General features: G+C 37.9%; 1 protein-coding gene across 1 annotated transcript in view; it reads left to right on the forward strand.

Moving 5' to 3' along the window:
- The window catches only part of LOC131060257 (fe-S cluster assembly factor HCF101, chloroplastic), a 329698-nt gene that overhangs the window by 165677 nt on the left and 141399 nt on the right, over nt 1-22622 (forward strand). The window contains exons 10-13 of the mRNA XM_057993432.2: nt 4787-4876; nt 4976-5029; nt 5167-5290; nt 7634-7758. Of these exons, the coding sequence (XP_057849415.1) occupies nt 4787-4876; nt 4976-5029; nt 5167-5290; nt 7634-7758 (393 nt within the window). The remainder of the gene's footprint in view (nt 1-4786; nt 4877-4975; nt 5030-5166; nt 5291-7633; nt 7759-22622) is intronic.

The following is a 22622-nucleotide window of genomic DNA, read 5'->3' on the forward strand; positions in this document are numbered from 1 at the left end:
TTACAAGATCTCTACAATAATCTAATTTTTCAAAACATGCTTTGATACCATGTTAAAATCTGAGAAACAAATTACAACCCATAATTGAATTGAAAGAGATAGATCAAATAAACTGTAAATGCAAATGAAATAAACAACATAATAGTGATACCGAGAGAAAATTGATGTGAAGTGCTCCAAGGCCAAATAGCATCAGATTACTATCTCCAACTATATGAAAATACAAGCAAGGTAGCATGTTTATATAGACTCAAGAGAGGGGTGGAGGTGGCAATACCGGCCAATGAGGAGAGACCACCATGATGGTCTAAACATAGTAAATGCACCTCCTCATAGCATGTCGACACCTCAATACCCACTTGTCTTAAGTAAACATGCTTTATTAACCTAAGCAAGCTTAATTAAAGTGTAGGAAAAACCTAGGAAAAGGGAAAATAATAAACCCAACTAGGAAAATAAAAACCTACACTAACAATCCGATCACCAGACCAAAACCAATTGTCCAAATATGAGCATGAGTATCATGAACAAGCCAATTCCATCACCAAACTATACCGAAGCCTATCGGATCATGCCGAATCCAAGTTAACTAGAAACCACTTAACCTACCGGGACTAGAAGGGTGCCGGTAAAGCATCCAAATAGCTCGTGTTGGCATCAATGACAAAACATCAATGCAACACATAGTCAATTCCACCAAATGGCTAACAGTTTTCCGAAGGGTTACAAATGGGCCGACACCAAAAAGTTTATAACTGACTAATTAATAAAAAGGGCCCGGAATATATTATTAAATACGGGGCTGTACAATAAATTATTTAAATTGACTTTTTAATTATATCAGAGACATTACATTAAATGAGGAAAATAAGTTAAATTATAAATTAATTTTATAATGTTAAATTATAAAGTTAAATCAAGTTACTTTATTACCTCAAGTTGGACGCCACCTAGGGATGGTGCCACAATTGGACTTGAAAGCCAAATTAAATGTGGCTAATTAGGGCGTTGGAATCCAAAGTAAGAAATGGATTTTGTAAAAGAGAATTCATTCTCTTATTTGCTCACGTTGATGATTATTTTTCAGAATTCTTTCTCAGAGCAGCTTTGTCAGGTATTTTCTAAAGGACGAAATCCCATGGAGAATTGTGAATTGGACAAAAACCAGTTCACTATTGAGGGGAATCTATACAAGGTTTCCATTTGTGCTTCAATTGGATGAATTTCTAGCAGGTTTTATAGGTTTTCCTTTCAGCAATAAGCATCAAGGATTTGGTGCATTAGATCAAGCAAATTCTTCAATACATTAAGCCTCCAGGAGTTCGATTGGTCACTGTTTGGTTGAATTTTCTGCAAGTGCTTCAAGGGAAATTGATTTCAGCAGCTACTAGGAGTTATAGATGCAAATTTAGATGGTTTAGAGGCATATTATCACAGCCATACCTTTCCTAGGGCCGGTCGTACCCCTAGACAAGCTGGTTGTACCATTTTGCAGCCAATTGAGTGTTCTATCAGGCCGTACCACTCAGGAAGGGTTTGGAAAATTGTGCAGACCTCTTGACCAACATTCATCAGCAGTGACTTCATAATTCCACCAGGCATTAGGGATCAATTGTGATTCAGATTGTTGTTCTTTGAAGAAATTTAGTTAAATTCAATAATCTTGCTTGGAGGCCAGGCTTGGGACTTAGCATTCCTATTGTTTCATTCAATATTTGTTTTTGATAATTATAGTTGATGCAAATAAAGTCAGTTGGAGCCACTTTTGCCAGCTAGATGCTCTTATATTGTGAACCTCATTGAATTCATCAATAAAATTCCTTCTCTGGTTTGGCGCTGGACTCCGAGTATGCAAATCTTGTTCTTGATGATTCAATTCCTATAGTTCTAAAAAAATATATTTGCTGTTCTTAAAAATCAGAATTCAGAAATTTTTAAGTCATTTATATTTTTTCACCAATTGGGTTCAAAAGCGTTGTTTCATTGACATATACTTCATGTTAAAACTTTTGTTCAAACATTGGCATCAAAACTCAAACAAAAACTTGAAACTATCCTAAAAACTTCCAATCAGAAAACGTTAGAATCAGAAAAGGTTAGCTCACTTTGGTTGGGGATCTTTCATTTGACTACTTGCTGGAAAATTTACTAATGGAATTGTTTTCGTTAATTTCTACTATTATGTTATTTGTCGTAAAATATAGGTATACATACCTCTAATTTTGCATTTAATGTGTATGTTGATTACAAAGTGTATGCAACATGGATACAATTAATTCATTCATAAATATAGTGTAATGTCCCTAATCAGGAACCTTGAAATATATGCATTTTTTTTTGTATTTTATGGTTATGGAAAAGACTGAAAATGAGTGCTGAAACTAAATGTTAAGTTATGTAATGACAATCGAACCCTAAGCAAATTATGGTATGAAAGAGATTGAAATTGAATGCCGAAAAGTGCAAGTTGGAATTTTATTGGATTTATAGAAGACCGAAATGAAATACTGAAATTGTAAGATGATGAAAGGACTGAAAATGAGCACTAACAATATACAATCAAACTCTTCCTTAAGTAGTGTTTAGATTACATAAATAGCTTTCTGAATTTTATTTAAATGATTAACAACAAACTTCATATATGGAAAATCTGATCTAATTACATATAGAGTGCAAACAAATACCAAGAAGCAGTTGAAATACAATAATTAATTCTGAAAATCCTTACATCGATGTTATTCAATTATTGTAATTTTCTGAAAACTGAACAAATATACTCAACCACAAAAAATTAGCCGACTTCCAAATAACATTTTATTGAAGTAGATATGCCAATTTTCAAAAGTTGCAATTTTGTGGCAGAATGAGAATACAAGAGTCACGTAGTATGTACAACATCTCCCAATAAAGGGCTGTGATAGCTGGAAGGAAATACAACCTGCAATTATGATGAGATTGCATGGTACGACAGATATAAGTGTACCAGTACAGCACCCTTTTATCTTATGCTGCAGAAGAAATTAATATCAAACACCTCATTAAATAGCATATAGCATACCTCCAAATTGATTGCTTATGCTGCATTATATACCTCAGGTGGCCAAAGGAGTAGAAAGATGCCAAAAACTCAACCGAACTTCTCTAAAATATCTGGATATCAAGCTGGTGCAGCAATGTATGGATTCCAAATTTGCCAAGTATTAATAATTTGCTGATTTTCTTGCAAATGAAATCATTTCCAGCTGCTATGAATTGCTCCAATAAACTTCAATGCAATCTTTAAGTAGAATCGCCACAAATGGATATGAGGGTTTTTATCCCAAATCCAAAATTGAATCCAAAAGTGTTTTCATCCTTCAAAATTTGCCAAGGGTTTTCATCCATGAGTGTTCAACTTTGAAAACTGAATTTAATAATGACAAGAATTGACACTTCAATTTGGGCACTTGCCTTTCCTACAGTCTCCTCCACTTTGGGCCATTATTATTTCAATTTTCCCTCAAAGTGAAAGTTTTTAAAGAATAACATTTTAACTAAAGAAATGCGTGGCCTCATAATGTCTTATTTAAACAACCTCCATTTAATAACACTTTAATTGCCCTTTTAAAGATTGCTGGGTCCAAATTACAATGCTATTATGAATTTATTTCCCTTAACTTGTCCCTTACTACAGGAAATAGAAATAGGCTATGGATCTTCAATTAACCCCTTCATTCTGGAGAAGGGTACATGGCATACAGCACATATGTAGTTAGAACTTTAGATTAAGGCTTCAGCACAAGCAATAGAAATCATTTAGTACCTACCATGTCCTCACCAAAGAATCTTGATGGCATTATATAAACAATGCATTGTTATATTTTATGTGTTTGTGGTGCCATGCTTGATAGACATTGGTAAATACATATCCATTTACCTATTTCATTTCTTATTCTAATGCAAAAGGAAGAAACAATTTAATGCTCATAAGTGACCAAAGCAGGTCAATGGGTCTCAAGTACATGCAGTTACAAGATAGCAACAGTAAGGACAAAAGGAACCCTACAAGCTCAGACAATAAAAACAATGAGAGGACAACAATAGGGGATAAGCCCAAGGTGGGTAAAGCCTATCCATACAATACAAGTAGAGATAAGCAAGGGAAGGAACTCTTAAGAGTAAAAAGTGAAAAGAAGTCAATGAAGATGACATGGGAAATGGATCCAGTCACATGTCCACATTAATTCTTGAAACAGAAGAAGAAAAGCACCAACTTCTTCACCCAACACCATAGAAACAACATAAGGTTTGGTAGGACAATCGTAAGAGGGCCTGGTAGGACAATCGTAAGAGGAAGCATGACACTTCCCCTAGGACCTGTCCTAACGATCAATGTTGAAGAATCTCTGGAGGTGGAGAAAAAACTGTTCTTCTTATCCCGGGCTACAAACAACAGTCTACAAAAGGAGCCCTTAATGCCATCAATAATATTTCAGCTAAAGTTTGTTGACAATCAATTCTTACCATGCTCATTGGGATATTTTATTTTCTATATTTTGTGGTGTTTTTCAATTTGATAGTGAGGCTATTTTCTAGTCTATCATGTAGCTATCATATGTAATCTTGAGGGCAGATGTTGCACCTGCTTTTTAATACTCCTTCCTTTTATTGAGAAAAGAAACAGAAAGAAAATGCTATAGAATGTTTTTCGAAGTATATTTTTTTGGGCAAACATTCTCTACTGTGATAATGGACTTTGGTTTTGTCAGATACATATATTAATTGCATGGTTGTACACATCTTATAGGTCCCATGTGTTGCAGTTGTTGAAAATATGTGCCATTTTGATGCTGATGGAAAAAGGTATTACCCTTTTGGTAAGGGTTCCGGTTCCCAGGTTAGTAATTGTTTTGTTGTAATTCTGTATTATTTTCCTTTGAAAATCCTAATTATCACTAGTTTTATATTGACCTTAATTTCAAGAAAATATACCCAGGTTGTTCAGCAATTTGGAATTCCATATCTGTTTGAGCTGCCCATCAGACCTGCTGTACGTATTCTAATATTTTTTCCTTTAGTATTGTTAAAGCCTAAACGCATTGTGATGCACTTTCACTTCAATGTTACTGTGTTGATCTTGAAAATATTGTGTTTAGATTCTTGACCTTTGAATCTTTAACTTCTCAGCTCTCTGCTTCTGGAGATTGTGGAAATCCAGAAGTGGTCAATAAACCTCAAGGTGATATTGCTAAAATATTCTCAGATATTGGTGTCTGTGTTGTGCAGCAGTGTGCAAAGCTTCGTCAACAAGGTGATGCATTCTTAGTTCATTTTCTATAGTATCAACATTCTATTTTGAAGTTTTAGTGCACTGTTATATCAGAGAGAAACCAAAATTAAACCAATTGTTTATCTGTTTTCTTAATCCATACCAGAAACCTGAAATCTGTAGGAATACTGGGTGTTTTCTTGCAAGGAAATCAAAGAGATATGAGTTGCATGTAGGTGATTGAGTGATAACAGTTTCAGGGAACTTGATGTTGATAGAAGCATATTTGTTTACAAATCCATGTACCATTAAACAACTTGAATGGGCTGATTAAGTTCTCAAGTCAATCTTAAGAGTATGTTGTTTGAATTTTTGACTAATCTTCATTGGTTCTCTTCTGATATTACATTACACTAAGATATAGAGATGCTGCTTTTCAAGTTAAGCATGAGATCAGAATTGTGCAAAGGATAAAGCATTCTTATGCACTGCTGTAAAATAGTTGGATCTTTCTGCTATTCTTTTCACTCTCTTTCCCTCAATGGATGCTATAATGAAGTAGATAAATGGCAAAACAAGTAGCCCTCCATTGTTGCTTTTGTAACTAGGTTAGGAGAACAAATGGATTTGGATTGCCTTAAGGCAACATCCGAATCCTTATAGGGCTGGGCCCAAATGCATTAAGCTCACCAAACATAGGGACACACCCCTTCAAGTAACGCATGACCCTAAATAGGTGCGCTCCCCTTGCAATATAACTTAATAATCATTAGGATGCCAAAATAGGGCAAGACATAAGGTAACGTGTAAGCCTTATAATTGTAATTAAGTCTTGGCACCAAAACTTAAGGTAAAGCCGACTTGAATTGGTCTCCACGCCACATATAAATAGAGATTCATTTGTATGCATTTATCACTTAGTTTTATCATCAATAATGTGAAGTTAGTTCTGCAAGTAATGCAAATTTCCAGTTGAAGATTAAGGCAAAGTCTATGCTGCTGTCTCTGCTCCTAAATAATGCAAGATCTGCCCACTCATTCTGGAGGTTAGCGAATCTTCATTGAAGGCAAGCGAACCACCTCTGAAGGTCAGCAAACCATCTTGGAAGGTCAATGCATCACCATTAAAGGTCAGCGAATATCTTAGAAGCCTTGCAACTATTAGTGAAGGGATTGCAAATCTGGTTCAGACTGGAGCATCATCATATACCTGCTGAGTTCTGATTCAGACAACAAGTTCACCATTCCTTATCAGCTAAGTTTTTATATTTATGCCCTAAGGCAGGATAATGCTGTAATTGTTACTGGATTTACATCAATCAAATCAGGGACACTTAATGCTGGGTTTTTCCTCCAAGAGGGAGGTTTTCCCAGGGTAGACTTGTGTTGTGTACACTTCTAGTTGTGTGTGTTGTTTCCTGTTACTGTGCATTATCATTTTTCTGTTCATTCTTGTAAATCTGATCACTAAATTCAACATCCATATCAGATACTCATCAATGTCATTTAGCATTGCATTTTTCAACTGGTTCCTTTGATTGAGTGTATTGTGGCTATAACCAACAGCAGCAGAAGTTCATTGTGACCATGGATAAAAGAATGGAAGTCATAGAGAATCCTGTTCTCTCTGATATTCTTCATAATTGCAATATGGAATTCTTTCAAGTACATTCATTTCCTTAGCTTATCACCAAAAGATAAGCTCTGCAATTAGGAAGCTCATTTTATCCCTGTCATTTGCGCGGGTAGTCATCCAGATGGTGTAGCTTGAAAAATCAAGAGGGGATTGAAGATGGAAGTTTCAAGATTTCTCAGGAACAGCCCAGGAAGTATCCAAGGGCTTACTAGTTGTGCTAGGTTGCTTAGCATGAATTTTGGGGTTATTGTGCTCAAATGTACATGTTTTTTTGTTTAAACATGTCTTTGTATGAAGAGATGGCAATATGTCTCTCCAGATGTTTTAATTATTTCAGTGATTAATTTCATAGTGTTGGATGGATGAATAGGATTTAAAATAGATGACTTATAGTTTGATTATCTTTGGTAGACCATGATGTTGATTACTTTATTCTTGGATTCTTGAATCTTCAATGTGATATACTACAGACCAATGTCCACACCACTGCTGTTGATGTTTGGGTGTGTCAAGGCAATTTTTTTAATGCTTTTAAATATAATCATTAAAACATGCTCTGTTTGCAATATTTTCTCCAATTGTTTAAGTATTTGTAATATTGTCTCCAATAAATTTAATAGAAAACTGGTAATGATCTGCATACCTTAGGGGTATAAAGAGGAATGCTTGACTTTATTTGTGATGCAAATATCCCAGTTGTTTTTCATGAGCATGAAATTGATATTTGTTTATATTTGTTGTCCTTATAGTTTCAACAGCAGTGGCATATGATAAGACAAACCAAGCAATCAGAGTGAAAGTTCCAGGTTCAGATGAAGAATTCTTCTTGCACCCTGCAACTGTGAGACGGAATGACCGTTCAGCTCAAAGTGTTGTATGTATCTTTTGAACTGACTACTGAAAGTCTCTTGGAATTTAAAACAAGCCATTTTCAGTTCATTTTGAAAACAAAATGCATTAGCTTCCAGAAAAGAACAAGAGTTCTCCATTATAGGAAAAGCAGACTTACAAAATCTTCTCTCAAAAAGTCATCCCATTATCTGAATGATATTCCCTAGTTGTTAGCATCCAAAATATTACATGGTTTGAACCTTATACTGTTATACACATGGATTACCCTTCAATGTATTAAGGTACTTTTGGTCTAATTTTTTATTCCAGTCAAAATGTAAGTATAAAACAGCTCTCTTAACTTTATGTATTTGTATTGAGTAAAGAATAAGTATTAAAGATAGAATGTGATGGAAGAAGATTAGATTTTTCTGGTACCCAAAATTGCAACTCCTAAAAAACTTCAGAAACCATCATATGTGTAGCCAAATGTCAGGTCATTTTTGTCAAATAAAGGTCAACTATATTACATTTCCTATCAAGCAGTCAAACCCTTAGGTGTTGGTATGTCTTGGTCCACATGATGTTTGTAGAATGTTTGTCACGGAGATTATCAAGCTCGAATGCTAAAGGAGACTCCAGCACAAGCAGAGGAAGTAAATAGTGAAGCTGAAATAAGACTATGGTAGTAGATGCTAGAGAGAGGTACGAAGGATTAAGATTAAAGAAAATTTTACTCCAGCTCACTGAAATAGAATCATTTACGGGTTTTGATTTTCAAGAATAAAGTTGCCACTGCAAAAGGTCTAAAATTCAAGTTAGTAGTTCAGTGTCTACTAGAAATCAAATTTTCTATTTTTAGAAAGTTTTTATATTTAGAATAAGTTGCTTTTTGCTGTTTGCTCCTGAGATTGAGGAGAGAATCACATAAATCAAACTTTCTAGTTTTAGAAAAAGTTGGTTTTTGCATTTTCTACTTTTTTCGGAGAATGGTTGTAAATGGTAAGTAGGAGGTTGCTAAAACAGGTTCAAGATTCATCATGAGAATGGAATTCAGAGGAAGAATGGTAGTAAAAGAAGACAAAAAGCTCATCAAGGGCAGAGTTTATTCTTGGCTAAGTGTTTGAAAATGAAAAAATGGAAGAAATTTAAAAATCTCAAGGTTTTGGCAAAATCATTTGAAATTCCTCCAAATTGGTGGAGTGAGGATTTCTTGACTATTTGCTAAGTAGTGAAACTTGCTTTATGGCTCACCAATGTCTAAACCTCTGCTACTTCACTTACCAAGTCCAAACCTCTACCAAAAAGTATCCCAAGCACCCAACTTTGACTTGATTGGATTTTCTACTTGGCATTGACATGTGAAAATCCCACCTTTTGGCATCAATGACACAAACTCTCCACTTGGTGTCAAGCAATAAAAGGTTCCACATTGTTAAGAAATTAAATTTATATCAGACTGATGCAATTCGTTCAATGTGCAGATTTCCCTTTCAATTCGGAGTATTCAGAATTTAATCCTTCCAAAATATGAATGTCGACATGTCATGTCCCCTTTCTAGAGTGGACATCGGAGACGGAGGAGTTGGCCTATCATTGGAGTCTCGTAGGCTAGCAGAGGTTGATTGGGACTCATTCAGTGCATATAGTGATTGGATTTTTGGCTTTACAGGCAGTTTGGAGCCAGTTTGGAGCAGTTCCTAGATTTTAGGGGGTATCCCTAAATTTTAGGAGGTCGTGACAGTTGCCAGTCGTGAGGTTATTCATGACCTTTTAGATGGTTTCAGTTTCAAAGAGATTGGGCTTGTTTCCTAAATTTTAGGAACATCCCTAGATTTTAGGGATGAGACTACCAGTGAATCCTTGATTTCCGACTTCAGTCACAGATAGGTGACAGGATGATTTTAGGGTTTGTAATGTCAGTTGGGCATTTTGTGGCTATTTGGGTTATATTTTTAATATTTCCTAAGTTAGCGTTTAATAATTAAATAAGGCTAAGTTGTTAGCCATTTTGGAGTAATAAGGGGATTTTTGGTCTCATCTGGATGCGCATCCTATTGTGTGATAGCTCGTTGGAAAGATCTTGAAATTCTTTAAATCTTTCTCTTTGGTCTCAGGGCAATTCAGTGAGCGGATTTCTGTCTATGGGGAAAAAGGTCATTTTCTAGTAACATGACCACTTTAAAATAAGAAATTATAACATTTCCACTAGACCACGCCACTTGGAGACAATTAGGGTTCGATTTGCAATTGAGAGGGGTTATAAGGGGATAGGAGCTTCATTCTATGATTATCTTTTACACATTTTACATCTTGGATTTGAGATTTGGCTCTGGAAGAGCTTTTCAGCATCTGGGACGCCAACCCCAATGCCTTGCCTGTTTGGGACATAGCCCCCAATACAGTGGTTTGGATTTGTTTGCAGCTATTAGCATCTTGGAGATTGTACGGCATTCTTTCTGGAGGTTCAGCAATTCTGACAGAGTTCAGCGTGGGGTTTGGAGTTTCTAACTAGTTGGGTGTACTTGGCAGCCGTACGGCTGTACCTGGCAGCCACTTTCCTTCCCACGTGCAGCACTTGGAGGGCTGGAATCTTGCCACAACTTCATTCCTAGTTATGTTACTCTTTCAGCATCCAGGTTAGAATTATTCCTGATTGTAATCTTCCTGAAATTATTGGAAATCTTCATCTGGTCAAATATTTGATTTTATATTCAGAAATCTGCCTTGAATCGAATTTGTTTTGGCTGTATATGAACTTCATTTTCAGTACTTTGTTCATGTACTTGTACTTCATTATTTACTTGTTGAAAAATCATCAAAATACAAAAAGAATTCAACCCTTCTGCAACTTCTGTCTATTTCTGAAAGAAAATATTAATAAGCAGGAAAAATCAATTTAAATAAATAAAAATTACAGCAGATTGGTAAAAGAGATCCATCAGGGATCTTTCACGACAATGATAATGTATCAAGGGTAGTGCAGGGGTTTTCTTCAAGTCTGAAATTCGTCGATCAAGGGAGAGAGCATTCATTGATTTCTATATCCTTCTCTCTCGAAATCGGTGAATATATATATATGTTTAGTGGGACATGTTATGAGGGGACATGTCTCCCCAATGTGGAGGCATGTCCACTCATAACGTGTCCCTTACATACCAAGGGATGCAAACTTTATTTATGTTAGTTAACTTAACTCTTAACCAATTAAAGTCGTCGATCTGTGCAAAACACATTATCTAGTTCGATTTATCAAATACGAACATAGAAGTTCGATCTAATGAATACGATCATGTAAACTTTGATCTTGTTATATACAATGATGCCTTAATGATCATTACACGATACAAGGCAAGAGAAGAATAGAATCTGTTCACACACAGATTAATGTAGAGTTTCGATCAGACATAAGGATGACGACTTGCAAAGTATTCGAAGTGATTATTCTTATAAACACAAGGAATGAGTATGTGTGTATGTATGTCAGTCCACATAGTGGATTGACATACATACATACATGCTTATATATGTATAATCAATATTAATGGTCACCCTTATATCTGACTGAAGCTACTATGCATTAACACTCCCTCTTAGCTAGGGAAGATAATCAAGTATGAAGATATCACCTAACTCGTGATATTGGAGGATGGTTTAAGAACATCAAGTCACATGACATTCTTCACATAAACATCCAGATTATGGTATGTGCACTGGCATCACATCTCATGATGTCTACCATAACAAGTCATGGCATTTCCATGGATATTACGTCACATAATACCCACCATGATCATCTCATAAGGAGCATAATGATATTCAACTGATATCAAGTCTCATGATATCTATCAATAAGCCCAAGAGATATTAACTATCATGACATGTCCATGAATATCAAGTCACATGATATTCGTCATGATAGTGAACCGATCATTGTAAAGTTGTTACCTTACAATGTTGGATGCAAGTGTTCATTATTTGAAAGATCATCACCTTTCAATAATGTACACAGGGTAGGCCCATAAGTCATAGAGTCACACATATGACAAAAGAGTTTACACATTAAACATCTTTATTTATATTAATACAAATAGAAATTTAGAGATAATCTCAATAACTTACATTTCAACCATACTAAGTTTCTTCCTGAAGTGTTCAACTTTCACTCTGGGGAGCGGCTTGGTAAGAATGTCTGCTATTTGATCACTTGTATTAATATACTCCAACTGGATCACATTCCTTTCTACCATGTCTCTCACATAGTGGTAAGGAATCTCTATATGCTTTAATCTATCATGAAATATTGGATTTACAAACAGTTTGATGTAGCTTTGATTGTCACAGTGGATGATAGTAGGCTTCAGAGGCTCTCCAAATAATCCCACAAGTAGTTTTTGGAGCCATACTTCTTCTCTTGCTCCCAAAGTTGCTGCAATGTATTCGGCCTCTGTGGAGCTTTGAGCTACTGAAGTCTGTTTTCTGCATATCCAAGAAATCATAGCTGATCCCAAACTGAAGCAACACCTTGGTGTGCTTTTCCGATCAGTCACACTTCCAACCCAATCAGAATCAGAGTAACCATGTAGATTTAGATCAACATTTTTTATATTTGAGTCCATGTCCAATAGTACCTTGAAGGTACCTCAATATAAGCTTAGCAGCAACAAGATGTATCTCTCGAGGTTCACACATAAACTGGCTCAAGGCATTCACTACATAGGAAATATCCGGTCGAGTGTTAACCAGGTACATCAATGATCTAATTATTTGTCTGTAAAGACTAGGGTATGCAAGTCTGGATTATCTAATTCTCGAACTAGGAAATAAAAGCAAAGAAGAAGGGTTTAGGAGACCTAAAATTAATAAGACTGGTGTGTAGGTAGACAGATTCGACATAACCAATCCTTGCTTGGCTAGAATAACCCACAACCTCGCAAGAACAGTGCAATCTTCAGGGGAACTTAGAAGATTTTCAGACTGCAGGTGCATGCCCAAACACCCAATTTTGGCGCAGCTGAGACGGACACCTGCAATTGAACTAAACACAATTTTAAAGGCTCAGGCTAACCATACACAAGGATATACAATCAACATATCCTCAATGGTATGAGCTTGAATCCATCAAATACCTGCAAACCAAAAGGATTTATCTAATCTGCTGTAGGAAACCATGCAAACAGACTGTAATGTCCCTTACTAGGACTAGGCACATTGTAGCCATAATTAATCTATTTCAATATACTCATGACTTCAACTACATTGACTAGGAGACAAAACCATCTTAACCTGAATTCAATCAGTGATAACATAATCTTCTTCCTGATATTGAATTGATAATTCAATCAGATTTATAATCTCACGTTTATTAGTTCATTCAAATCACTGTTTCTATATATATATATAAGTTTAAAAAATATTACGCTATATGTTTTTTTTTTCAAAGTAGTTCTTTATGAAATATTATTTGATTAATCAACCCTTTAATATAGAATAGATTCTATAGTATGAATTACTAACACTGTCCATTTACTAAAACACTAATCATTATCCCACTTAGTAACTGTAGTGGCAGACAGATCTGACAATGTGTCAGATCTGGTTTGCCATAATATGAGAAATTAAGTATGAATAACTTTATATTAATATTACTATTAAACATATTGTAGTTTCTGTTATTATTATTATGAATTATATTCTTCATACAAACTTTATCAGGCTACAATTAACACATCCCCATGCATACTAGCAAAAGCAAAGATATTACATTTTCAGATTTGTTACATTAACCCTATTGGTGTTTTACCAATTTATACCTTACATCTTACTTGTGGGTCATTTATTATTATAATTACAATGACAGCATAGAGAACTTACGATACTGAAAATTTCATTGTCAATTCACCTGGACGTTATTGTATTTAACCATTAATGTATCGCAGATTATTAACATGTTTATTATCAGTATGTTGACTGGTTTATACCCGTGACACACTATGGCTGTATGATTCGATTTCTCTTTTTTATACAATAATTATCTTGTACCTTTGGCAGTAGAGACATACCTGGGGCTGTTCCCTCAACAACCAAATCTCGTTGTCAATGCTGGCGTTAATCTTTGTATTTCCCGTAATCTTCCTTTGCAGATGTCTACGTTTTTTTTTATTTCTTTTTTTTTTCAAAGTCCATATCCTTATTCCTTCCATTCCCTAAGTCCCTCCCCGTAGGTCAGTATAATATATCCCCATCGGTTTGAATGGGTATGTCTTCTGCCACGACCACTATCCTTGTAAGGGTGGTGACTCATGCCATAATATGGCCGCTCATTGTTAGGGATCGCCACTTATTAATAATTAACAAATTTTGTTATAAGTTCTTTCCTCCTAAAACCATTCGTCTCTAACATTGCTCTAAATAGATATTAATATGTAATATCATTGTTTATACAATGTTTATTATAATAATATGAATTTATTCTATTTGAATATTTCAAGAATATTATTAATAAATATTAATTAATAATAATATTTAATAAATAAATAAGTATTTAATAGTTTCAAATAATTATTTGTTATTAGATATTATATTAATTAATAATAATAATTGCTTCAACTAGGTTATATATAACGATTAAGGAGGGAACATGACATAGACTAAAACCAAGATATGATAAACACCAAAATCAATGTCTATTATATTGATTCTAGCTGCTATTACAACAATTTCTGCAACATTGCTACTCTATTCCTTAACTATTAAATTCTAACCTTCTAACAATCTAACCTATTCTAATTGTCTACAAAAACTCTAACAAGAATCTAACCCTTTACAAAAGAAAGGCCTCTGCCTTTTATAGATTTTACAATTTGAATCGATGGCCAGGATTGACTGCATCCAAGGGCCCTAATCTGCCTTCTAGAAGCTGGCAGCCTTAACCCATGCCCACTCAATTTTCAGTTATCGCCCCAACCACATTTTCAACTACCTACAACTGTTTGGCATCAATTCGGTCCACCAGGTAGTTGGACATAATTGACCTATGTTCCCTTGTTTAAAATATCTTGAATGGGACCCACAAGCAGTTCTTTTACAATAAAGCATTCCAGTTTTTAAAAACTGATTTTTCTGGAATTTCTTCCAATAGTGCATTTTTTTGAGAATGCACACACTCGTTGCATTTTGAATGTTCTTCGTCTTTGATCTTGAGGGGGAATCTCAACTTTGTGGTCCGGTGCCGCGCTTCCCCGTGCCTTGCCGCTTCGACCTTGCACCCTACAACACGTCCCCAGTGTTAATCGCGATTGCGTCTCCAATTTATGTTTTAGGTTGACGCTCTAGCTCTTCCCGACGTCGTAGATCTGCAAACAATCAATTTTGACCCGCATTAATCATTTGAAAAATTAAATAAATTAATTTAACAAATATTAAATTTAACTTTTAAATGTGAAGACCCGGGTTTTAGGCAAAACGACAAATCGACCCCCACTTTAATGGAAATGTGCGACCTTGAGTTCAAAACTCCTTACAAATTTCGCCCCTTTATCTTTTCCCTTATTTTGGCAACTAAGGGAGAAATTCAGCCTTGAGAGGCAATTCACAAGCTTTCATTTTAAAATTCTATCCCCCCCTTTTGTTTCATGAAACTCGGTCTTTGCTCTTAGTTTGTGCGAACTTCTTGTTGTTTTGACTTAAAACGGCTAACTTCTAGAGAAGAAATTCAGCCAACTGGAGGAAAATGCACGATTTGGGTTTATGTTTTAAAATTCCTTTCCTTCATTTCGAGCTTATTTGGTATTTTACTCAAAATAAGCGAACTTCTCTCTTTAATTTTAAACGCCCCCTTTTGCTTCATGGAATTTGGGCTCTAAAGGGAATTTGAGTGAACATGATGACTTTATATTTTAAAATCTCTTCCCTTCATTTCGGGCCTTGGGGAAATTTGGGCGACTTCGCATTGCAAACTCGGCCCTAATTGAAGAAATGTGCGATCTTTTACTTAGCTCTAGTTTCGGCTAAAAGATGATTTTTGGCTCATGAGCTTAGAATGCAAACTTAGGTTTTTTGAAATTTTCGGCTCTTGTGGCCTAATCGTGCGACTTGAGCCCCTTTTGTTTTTTTCAACCTTTTGGGCGACTTTTCCAGCGAATGAAGGAGGGAAAATTCTTATCGAATGCCTCTCTCATCTCTGTGAAACTTGGCAATTTCAGAGGAAAAGTGGAGGCATCGTGCCGAATTCGGGTTTCGAGTGAAATATACAATTTTGGTCCCTTGTATTTTAAAACACCCCCCCGTCTTTTAGGCCAAAACTCGGCCTCTATAGCCAAATTGCGAGATTTTCATTCTCTGAGCCTTTCACTCGGTGAAATGGGTTAAAATGCCGAAGTTCCTTTTGGCGTTTTGACGCCCTAATGTCTTGCGCGATCTTAACTTAAACACCTCCACATTGAACTCACGATCTCGTCCATTTAAAGGAAAACGCGCGACCTTTTGAACTGGGCCTTTCGGCCTTTTAGACCATTTTGCAAAGTCGGGATTTTGGAGAGAATGCACGGCTTTGGGTTTAGCGCGATTTGGAAATTCTTCATCATTTTCGGGCTATTCAACTGTTTTATAAAAATACCCTATCTCTCCCATTTCGAGCAGTTTGTGTGTTGTGAGAGATTTCACTTTAAAACACCTCCCCTTTGCAACTTCGGCCATTCGAGGTTTTTTTTGCGAGATTTCGTTCTATTTTCGGTTTCTGAGGCCCTTTTGCACGAACCTTCTCACATTTCGGCCTAGGAGGCCAATTTGTGCCTTTGTTGAAGTTGAAAATCCGCCTTAGAGGCCGATTTGTGCTTTAAGTTGCTGGCCTTAAACAGGTTTTGCAAACTTGAAAATAATTTTCGGCCTAAGCGAGTGAATGGCACGATTTGGTTATGAACACCTCCCTGTTACCACGGCATTCTGAGTCGAAATGTCTCTCGTCGCACTTTACAAAACTCACAAAAATGTCGAGTTTCTCCACTTTTCAGGATTATCCCCTCCTACATGGGGATTTTGGTGATTTGTAGGGGGTCTGAAGGAAGACACTCAAATCTTGTAGCACAAATGACCCACATTCAACGCATTATTGGTCATGGAGGGCTTTGACTTGACTGAACTTATTTCGATAGTTTCTTCTCCTTCTACGAAGGGCAAGCAAAATGGGGGTCCCTGTCAAAAGGATGGGGATGTGTTGCAAAATGCACAACAGGTAGCAGCATATATATAGAGACAGCAAATATATATATATATATATATACAGACAACGGTATAGTCTCAGAAAAGAGTATAGTCTCAAATTAGCATTGAATCGAACGAGTTATTGTAATCGCATAAATCAGAAAGCACATCATAAACTCATATGTAGAGAGTGATTGCTTTACCAAAAGGCAGAGATATTATTTAGAAAGTCAAAACAAGTCAGCAAACATGACCTTGTCAGCAATTAGTTTGGAAAATGTGGGACCTAGTAAGCAATAAGTATATGACAATTATTGTGTTTGGTATATTCGATAATAGCCAAGTCAAACATTGAGAAGTATAAAGGAGCAATCAAATTAGAAAAAGACATGATGCAATTCAAATATCCAGCATCTAGTAGTACATGTGAAGTTCTTGAGACAGCTGTGAAGGATTTAATAAAAGACATTGATGAAGATTGGAGAAGGATAGAAGACAACAATTAATTAATTAAATCATTGGCAGTGATTCATTTTTTTCTCACACATACGTGGAACATCATCATGATCGGCAAAGCTTAATACACTAATATACATCAGCATTGGGTCTTCATCAAGATTTATTGGAGCAGCATGATCAGATTAATAACAGCGATATAATATGAAGCATTCTCTATATGGTACGTGGCAAAGAAAGCTTAAAAATCAGTGAAAGTCTCAGCGATAGTAAATGATATAAGGAGAGATATTTGAAACGTATTAATGGAAGGAGGACAGTTTTGAATAAAATGATAATATACTCTTAGTTAATCGGTGATAAATTAAAGTGGTATATATCGGGCATATCAATTGGTATGTATTCATTATGAGGAGAATATGAACAGCGATCATTGTTGCCATGGCTAATATGGTTAATAAGTTACAGAATCTGTAAAGATCATGAGACAGTGATAATAACCATGCCCAGGTCGTGGTATGAAGTACAACTTGCATTAGAAAATGATTATATGAATATGCCGTGATTGGAATGGCACAGTGATCTGTTAAGAGTGATCTTCAATATTCAGTATTAAAATAAATATCCATAATACAACAATTATACAAGGGAAGTGATTTCATTAAAAGTATGGGTTATGCAATGAAGAGAATAAATGGGCCAACTACATAAAGGAACAAAGATTTGTTAAGACATGACACGTGGCTAAAAGAATGGACAAATCACTTGATTTATTCAAGATAACAAACAAAGAATATCTTGTTAATATCCAAAAGGTGCGATTAGGAGGAAGTTAAATATAATTTGAATTAAAAAGGACGTGTCTCATCTAAGAGGTATCTACTCCAAAGGACACATCTCTAAGTAATAGAAGATATATGAAGGGAGTCGATTTGATATAGAGGAAAATATACATGAGAGTAATTCTGAAAATATATTTCAGATAGAAAAGAACTTTCAGATAAATATGATGTGTGTTGAGTGTGAGTTGTGTGTGAGAGAATAAATCTGAGATCATAACTCAGAAAATAAAGAGTTCTCAGACATGTGTGTGAAGTGTGCAATATGTAGATAAAGAAGAATATTATGATAAGAATTGAAAAGAGCAGAATATGCAGATTTGTGAATGAAAGAAGATAAGTTGTGAAAGGAATAATTGCAGATTTATGAAAAAGAGTATATGCATGTGAGGAAGGAATATATGCAGATTTGAGAAAATCAAATTGTCCATTATCCGTTGTTAAAGAAACATTATCAAGGTGGAAAATCAGATTTATGTGAAGTGGGTTGGCGCTCATGAATTCTGAAGTGGGAGTTGGTGCTTCTAGTGGGCTGGTGCTCACAAAATTCAGATTTGGGAGTTGGTGCTTCCAGTGGGTTGGTGCTCACATAATTTCAGAAGTGGGAGTTGGTACTTCCAGTGGGTTGGTGCTCACAAAATCAGATTTGGCAGTTGGTGCTTCCAGTGGGTTGGTGCTCACAAACAGTGTTAGGGGTTAGTTCCTCCAGTAGGTTGGTGCCTACAAATATTGTAAAAGAAGATATTCATGTTTGCCCTCTCGGGTGAATAACTTAAAACATAAAGCACGTAATGTAGAATAATAACGCCATAGATATCAGACAAGTATAAGAGATATTATTCCATTCATAATCGTGTGTTGCAAGTTACATTCTGAAGTATATAAAGATACCGAGGGGGTGCGAGTGCCAACCGTCGCACCGCAACTACCACCGCTCGGCTGCCAACTAACAAACCCAATTACAACTTAATTAACTAGTCATATTCCCGTATACAATAATGTGGCTAACATCATCCCCCCCAAAAGAAAAGTCGTCTCCAGGCGACTTACAACAAAAATGGAGATCATGCAACCTAGACTATATACATATCAGAAAAACTAGGGAGGGGGCTGAGGAAGCATCCCTGAAACAGAAGGCTGAGATGCCCATGTTTGGGCCGCCGAACGGGCGCGGAGCTCATACACTTGTTGAGTGCGTACAGTCACATCTCGCTCTGCCACCAATACTTTCTCCAAAGCTGTCTCCACCATGTGTGCGGCTTCCAGCAACTCCTCTTTTGTATCCGCTGCCTCCGTCGCGCAGACCAACCGAGTCTACAACAGACTCCTCTCGGTACTGACGGCATCCAACTCCTGTTGCACGTGGCTCCTCACACTCTACTCAGCCGCCAGACGAATCTCTACCTTGGCCATCTCTGCCCGGGTCTCAGCCGTCTCTGCGCGGGCCACCTCAAGCTGTGCCAACAACTGCGCCCTCTCGGCTGCCCAGGAGGCCTGTTGACTAGCCATCTCCTTCTCCAACGCTACTTGTGCAGCCTTGCGGACCGCAGACTCCTGCTGTGTACACCTCAATGTATAATAGGCATCCCGATAGACCTGCTCGATCTCGCGGACAACTGCCATCACCCGACTCTGGCTGACGCAGCCTCCAAGCCTGGAGCATCTCCTCTGTCTCAGTAGTCGGCCAACCTTGAGACTCAAAGCAGGTAGCAAACGCTGCCGGGCAGCCCACTCGCATAAACTGTAAGACCTGCTCTAGCTCCACCACCACTTGCTGCAATACTTGCGTTTGGGCAGCGGCCACCACCTGCCTACCCCTCGTCACCATGTCAGCCATGTCAGCTAGATAGGTCTCAATATCCTCCCCCGTCTGCGCCGAAGGCTGTGAAGTCTCTGGTGGAACGGACACAACCGCATCCTGCTGTGAAGGTACCTCCTCTGCCACCGAAGGTGTACCATCCCCTGGCGCTTGCCCAGAGGTGACCTCCCCTGCCTCGTTCCCAACTACGAGTCCATGTGCCTCGCCCGATGAGTTGTGCAAGTCGACTACCTCCGCTCTAGTCTCTCGACACGGTGAGAATACAACAGCTCCCTCCAGTTGTGCCAATGTCATCTGAAACCGCTGTGTGAGCCAGCTCTGCATAGCCACGAGGTCGGTACGCATCTCTACGACTGGGGGATGGTTCGCTGTCGTCGGCTCCTCCAACAAGGAAGCAGAAACAGTCACCACTGCGTCGCTACCCACGACGTCCAACTGCACCTGAGGCTCGGTATTCACCACCTCCATCAGCCCCTGCTCCTCAGCGACCACTACCCGATGCGGTGACTCCTCTGTCCCTGACTTTGCCATGTCCTCGGTAAGTGCCGTCGTGGTTGGGCCCGATGATGCTCCCTGGTGCTCTTGCTGGAGGGGACCAAGTGTAACAGGCGTACGGCTTTGCCCGAAGGCCGAAATATAGGGGCCGCCCACTCCAGATGATGGCATAGGCGTGCCCATCGGTAGCAGGGGTGGGGCAAACAGGACTCGTACCGGCTCCTTCGTCGCCCGGCTGCTATCGTCCTCCTCATCTTCCGCTTCTGAATCCTCCGTATTGCTGGAATCCCTCCCGCTATCAGGCTCCCTTGAGGCCGAGGCCGTATCTACCGCCCGTTTCCACTTCGCGGAAGAGTGCCCAATGTCCAAGTGCCTCCAATACATTATTGGAGGCTCACCTGTTGCCAACGGTCCCTGTGGCCGTACTCCAACTCTTCCTCGGGCACTGCTTCCCCCGTGGCCTCCAGGAACAACCCTATAGCGTAGTGAGGCATATAGAATGTACGATCCTGCAGTGTCAAAAACTCATACATGCGCTCTGCGAGTAACGCGGCCCAATCATACACGATGCCATTCATTAACACATTCATCAGCATAATCATAGCTCAATCGTTGTTTAGGAAATGATAACTCAAGGACTTATCATGAAGTTTCCTAAAATTAATCTTTGATCTAATCTATGTTATGCATTGCAAAATCTAGTTCTTATTATGAAATGTTGTGTAGGTATTACAATGGCGACCCCGAAGGCGGGAGCATCCACCAGTCGTCCAGCTCTCATGAAGGAAGATCAAAAGAACGAGGAACTGGAGACCAAGATCGTGTCTAAGTGGAGCAACATTGGAGATACCAACTTGGGCAACTTCAGCACGAAGAAGTTTCGAGAGGTCCCTTACATTGGCAAGCCATCACCTGTCGCCAGGAGGATAATTGAGAGTGGCATCATTAAGGTGGCCGGCTTCCCTCTAGCAATTCAGTGCCATGAGTTGATGATTGAGTGTGCTCGTCATTATGATCCACAGTCCAGGACGATCGTATCCAATGAGGGAAACACTTTAGCTTATCTTTCAGAGGAAGCTATAAGTGAGGCTTTCCATCTTCCAGAGCACAGAGATATGGTCTACAAGAGCATAGAAGGAGCCAGGTCTATATACGAAGATGATCCAGATGCTTGCCTAAGCATCATCAACAAGAACTGGTTACTTAAGAGTCGTCCTCGCCTGAGCAAGATCCCGAACACACCACACAGGATCGACTTCCAGGAGGAGTACAGAGATTTGATAACAATGCTCAACCGAGTCACAGGAGCTCCTCAAGCCTTCTATTTTGAGAAGTGGATGTTCTACTTTATCCAGGTAATAGTTCAGGGAAAAGGAACAATTCATTGGGCTAGAATGATTAGCCATTGCTTGGACGTACAGTTAAGGAGACTCAAGGCTACCAAGTCCTTCCACATGAGTTCATATGTCATATATGCCTTGATTAGGAGCTTTGAGTACGCAGGACTACCTCATAGAGGAGTGATTGGAAGAGGACCCGGCGAGGTCAGAGTTTGTGATTCCTATGTTCACTTGCATCATCCACCAGGAAGTAACTACAAGTTAGTTAATGATACCTTCACGATGAACATCACCAGGACGTTGCAAGGCGGGATTCACAATAGATTATCTCAGGATGCACAGGAACTAGTAAAGAGGTACGGTGCTTGGTTTATCCAATTTCCGAAATTTACTTACATCAGAGTCCATGGATGTCCTTCACCTCCATACATGTTGCCGAGATATCCGACAGACAGAATAGTGTTACTTGAGGTAACAAGACAGTTGGCAGCTTATGCGAAGGCATTCAGACACAGACATGGAAATGGAGTTCCTGTACCTATCATCTTAGGCAATTCAGTTGAGGTATGTCCTAATGCTTTAGCCATGGATGACGCAGAGAAGGAGTTAGCTTTGTATTCTTTTTCATTCTTTGCTTTGAGAGAAAGCTTTGATCCACATGGATATATAGAGGAGACAGTCGGTAGGAAATTTAAGCATGAGTTTCAGATAGAAGATTTTATGATGAATCTCTTAGACGATCTTGAAGTGAAAAGAA

Source organism: Cryptomeria japonica, chromosome 1 (genome assembly GCF_030272615.1).
Source record: "Cryptomeria japonica chromosome 1, Sugi_1.0, whole genome shotgun sequence".
In the NCBI taxonomy this organism is placed as follows: Eukaryota; Viridiplantae; Streptophyta; class Pinopsida; order Cupressales; family Cupressaceae; genus Cryptomeria; species Cryptomeria japonica.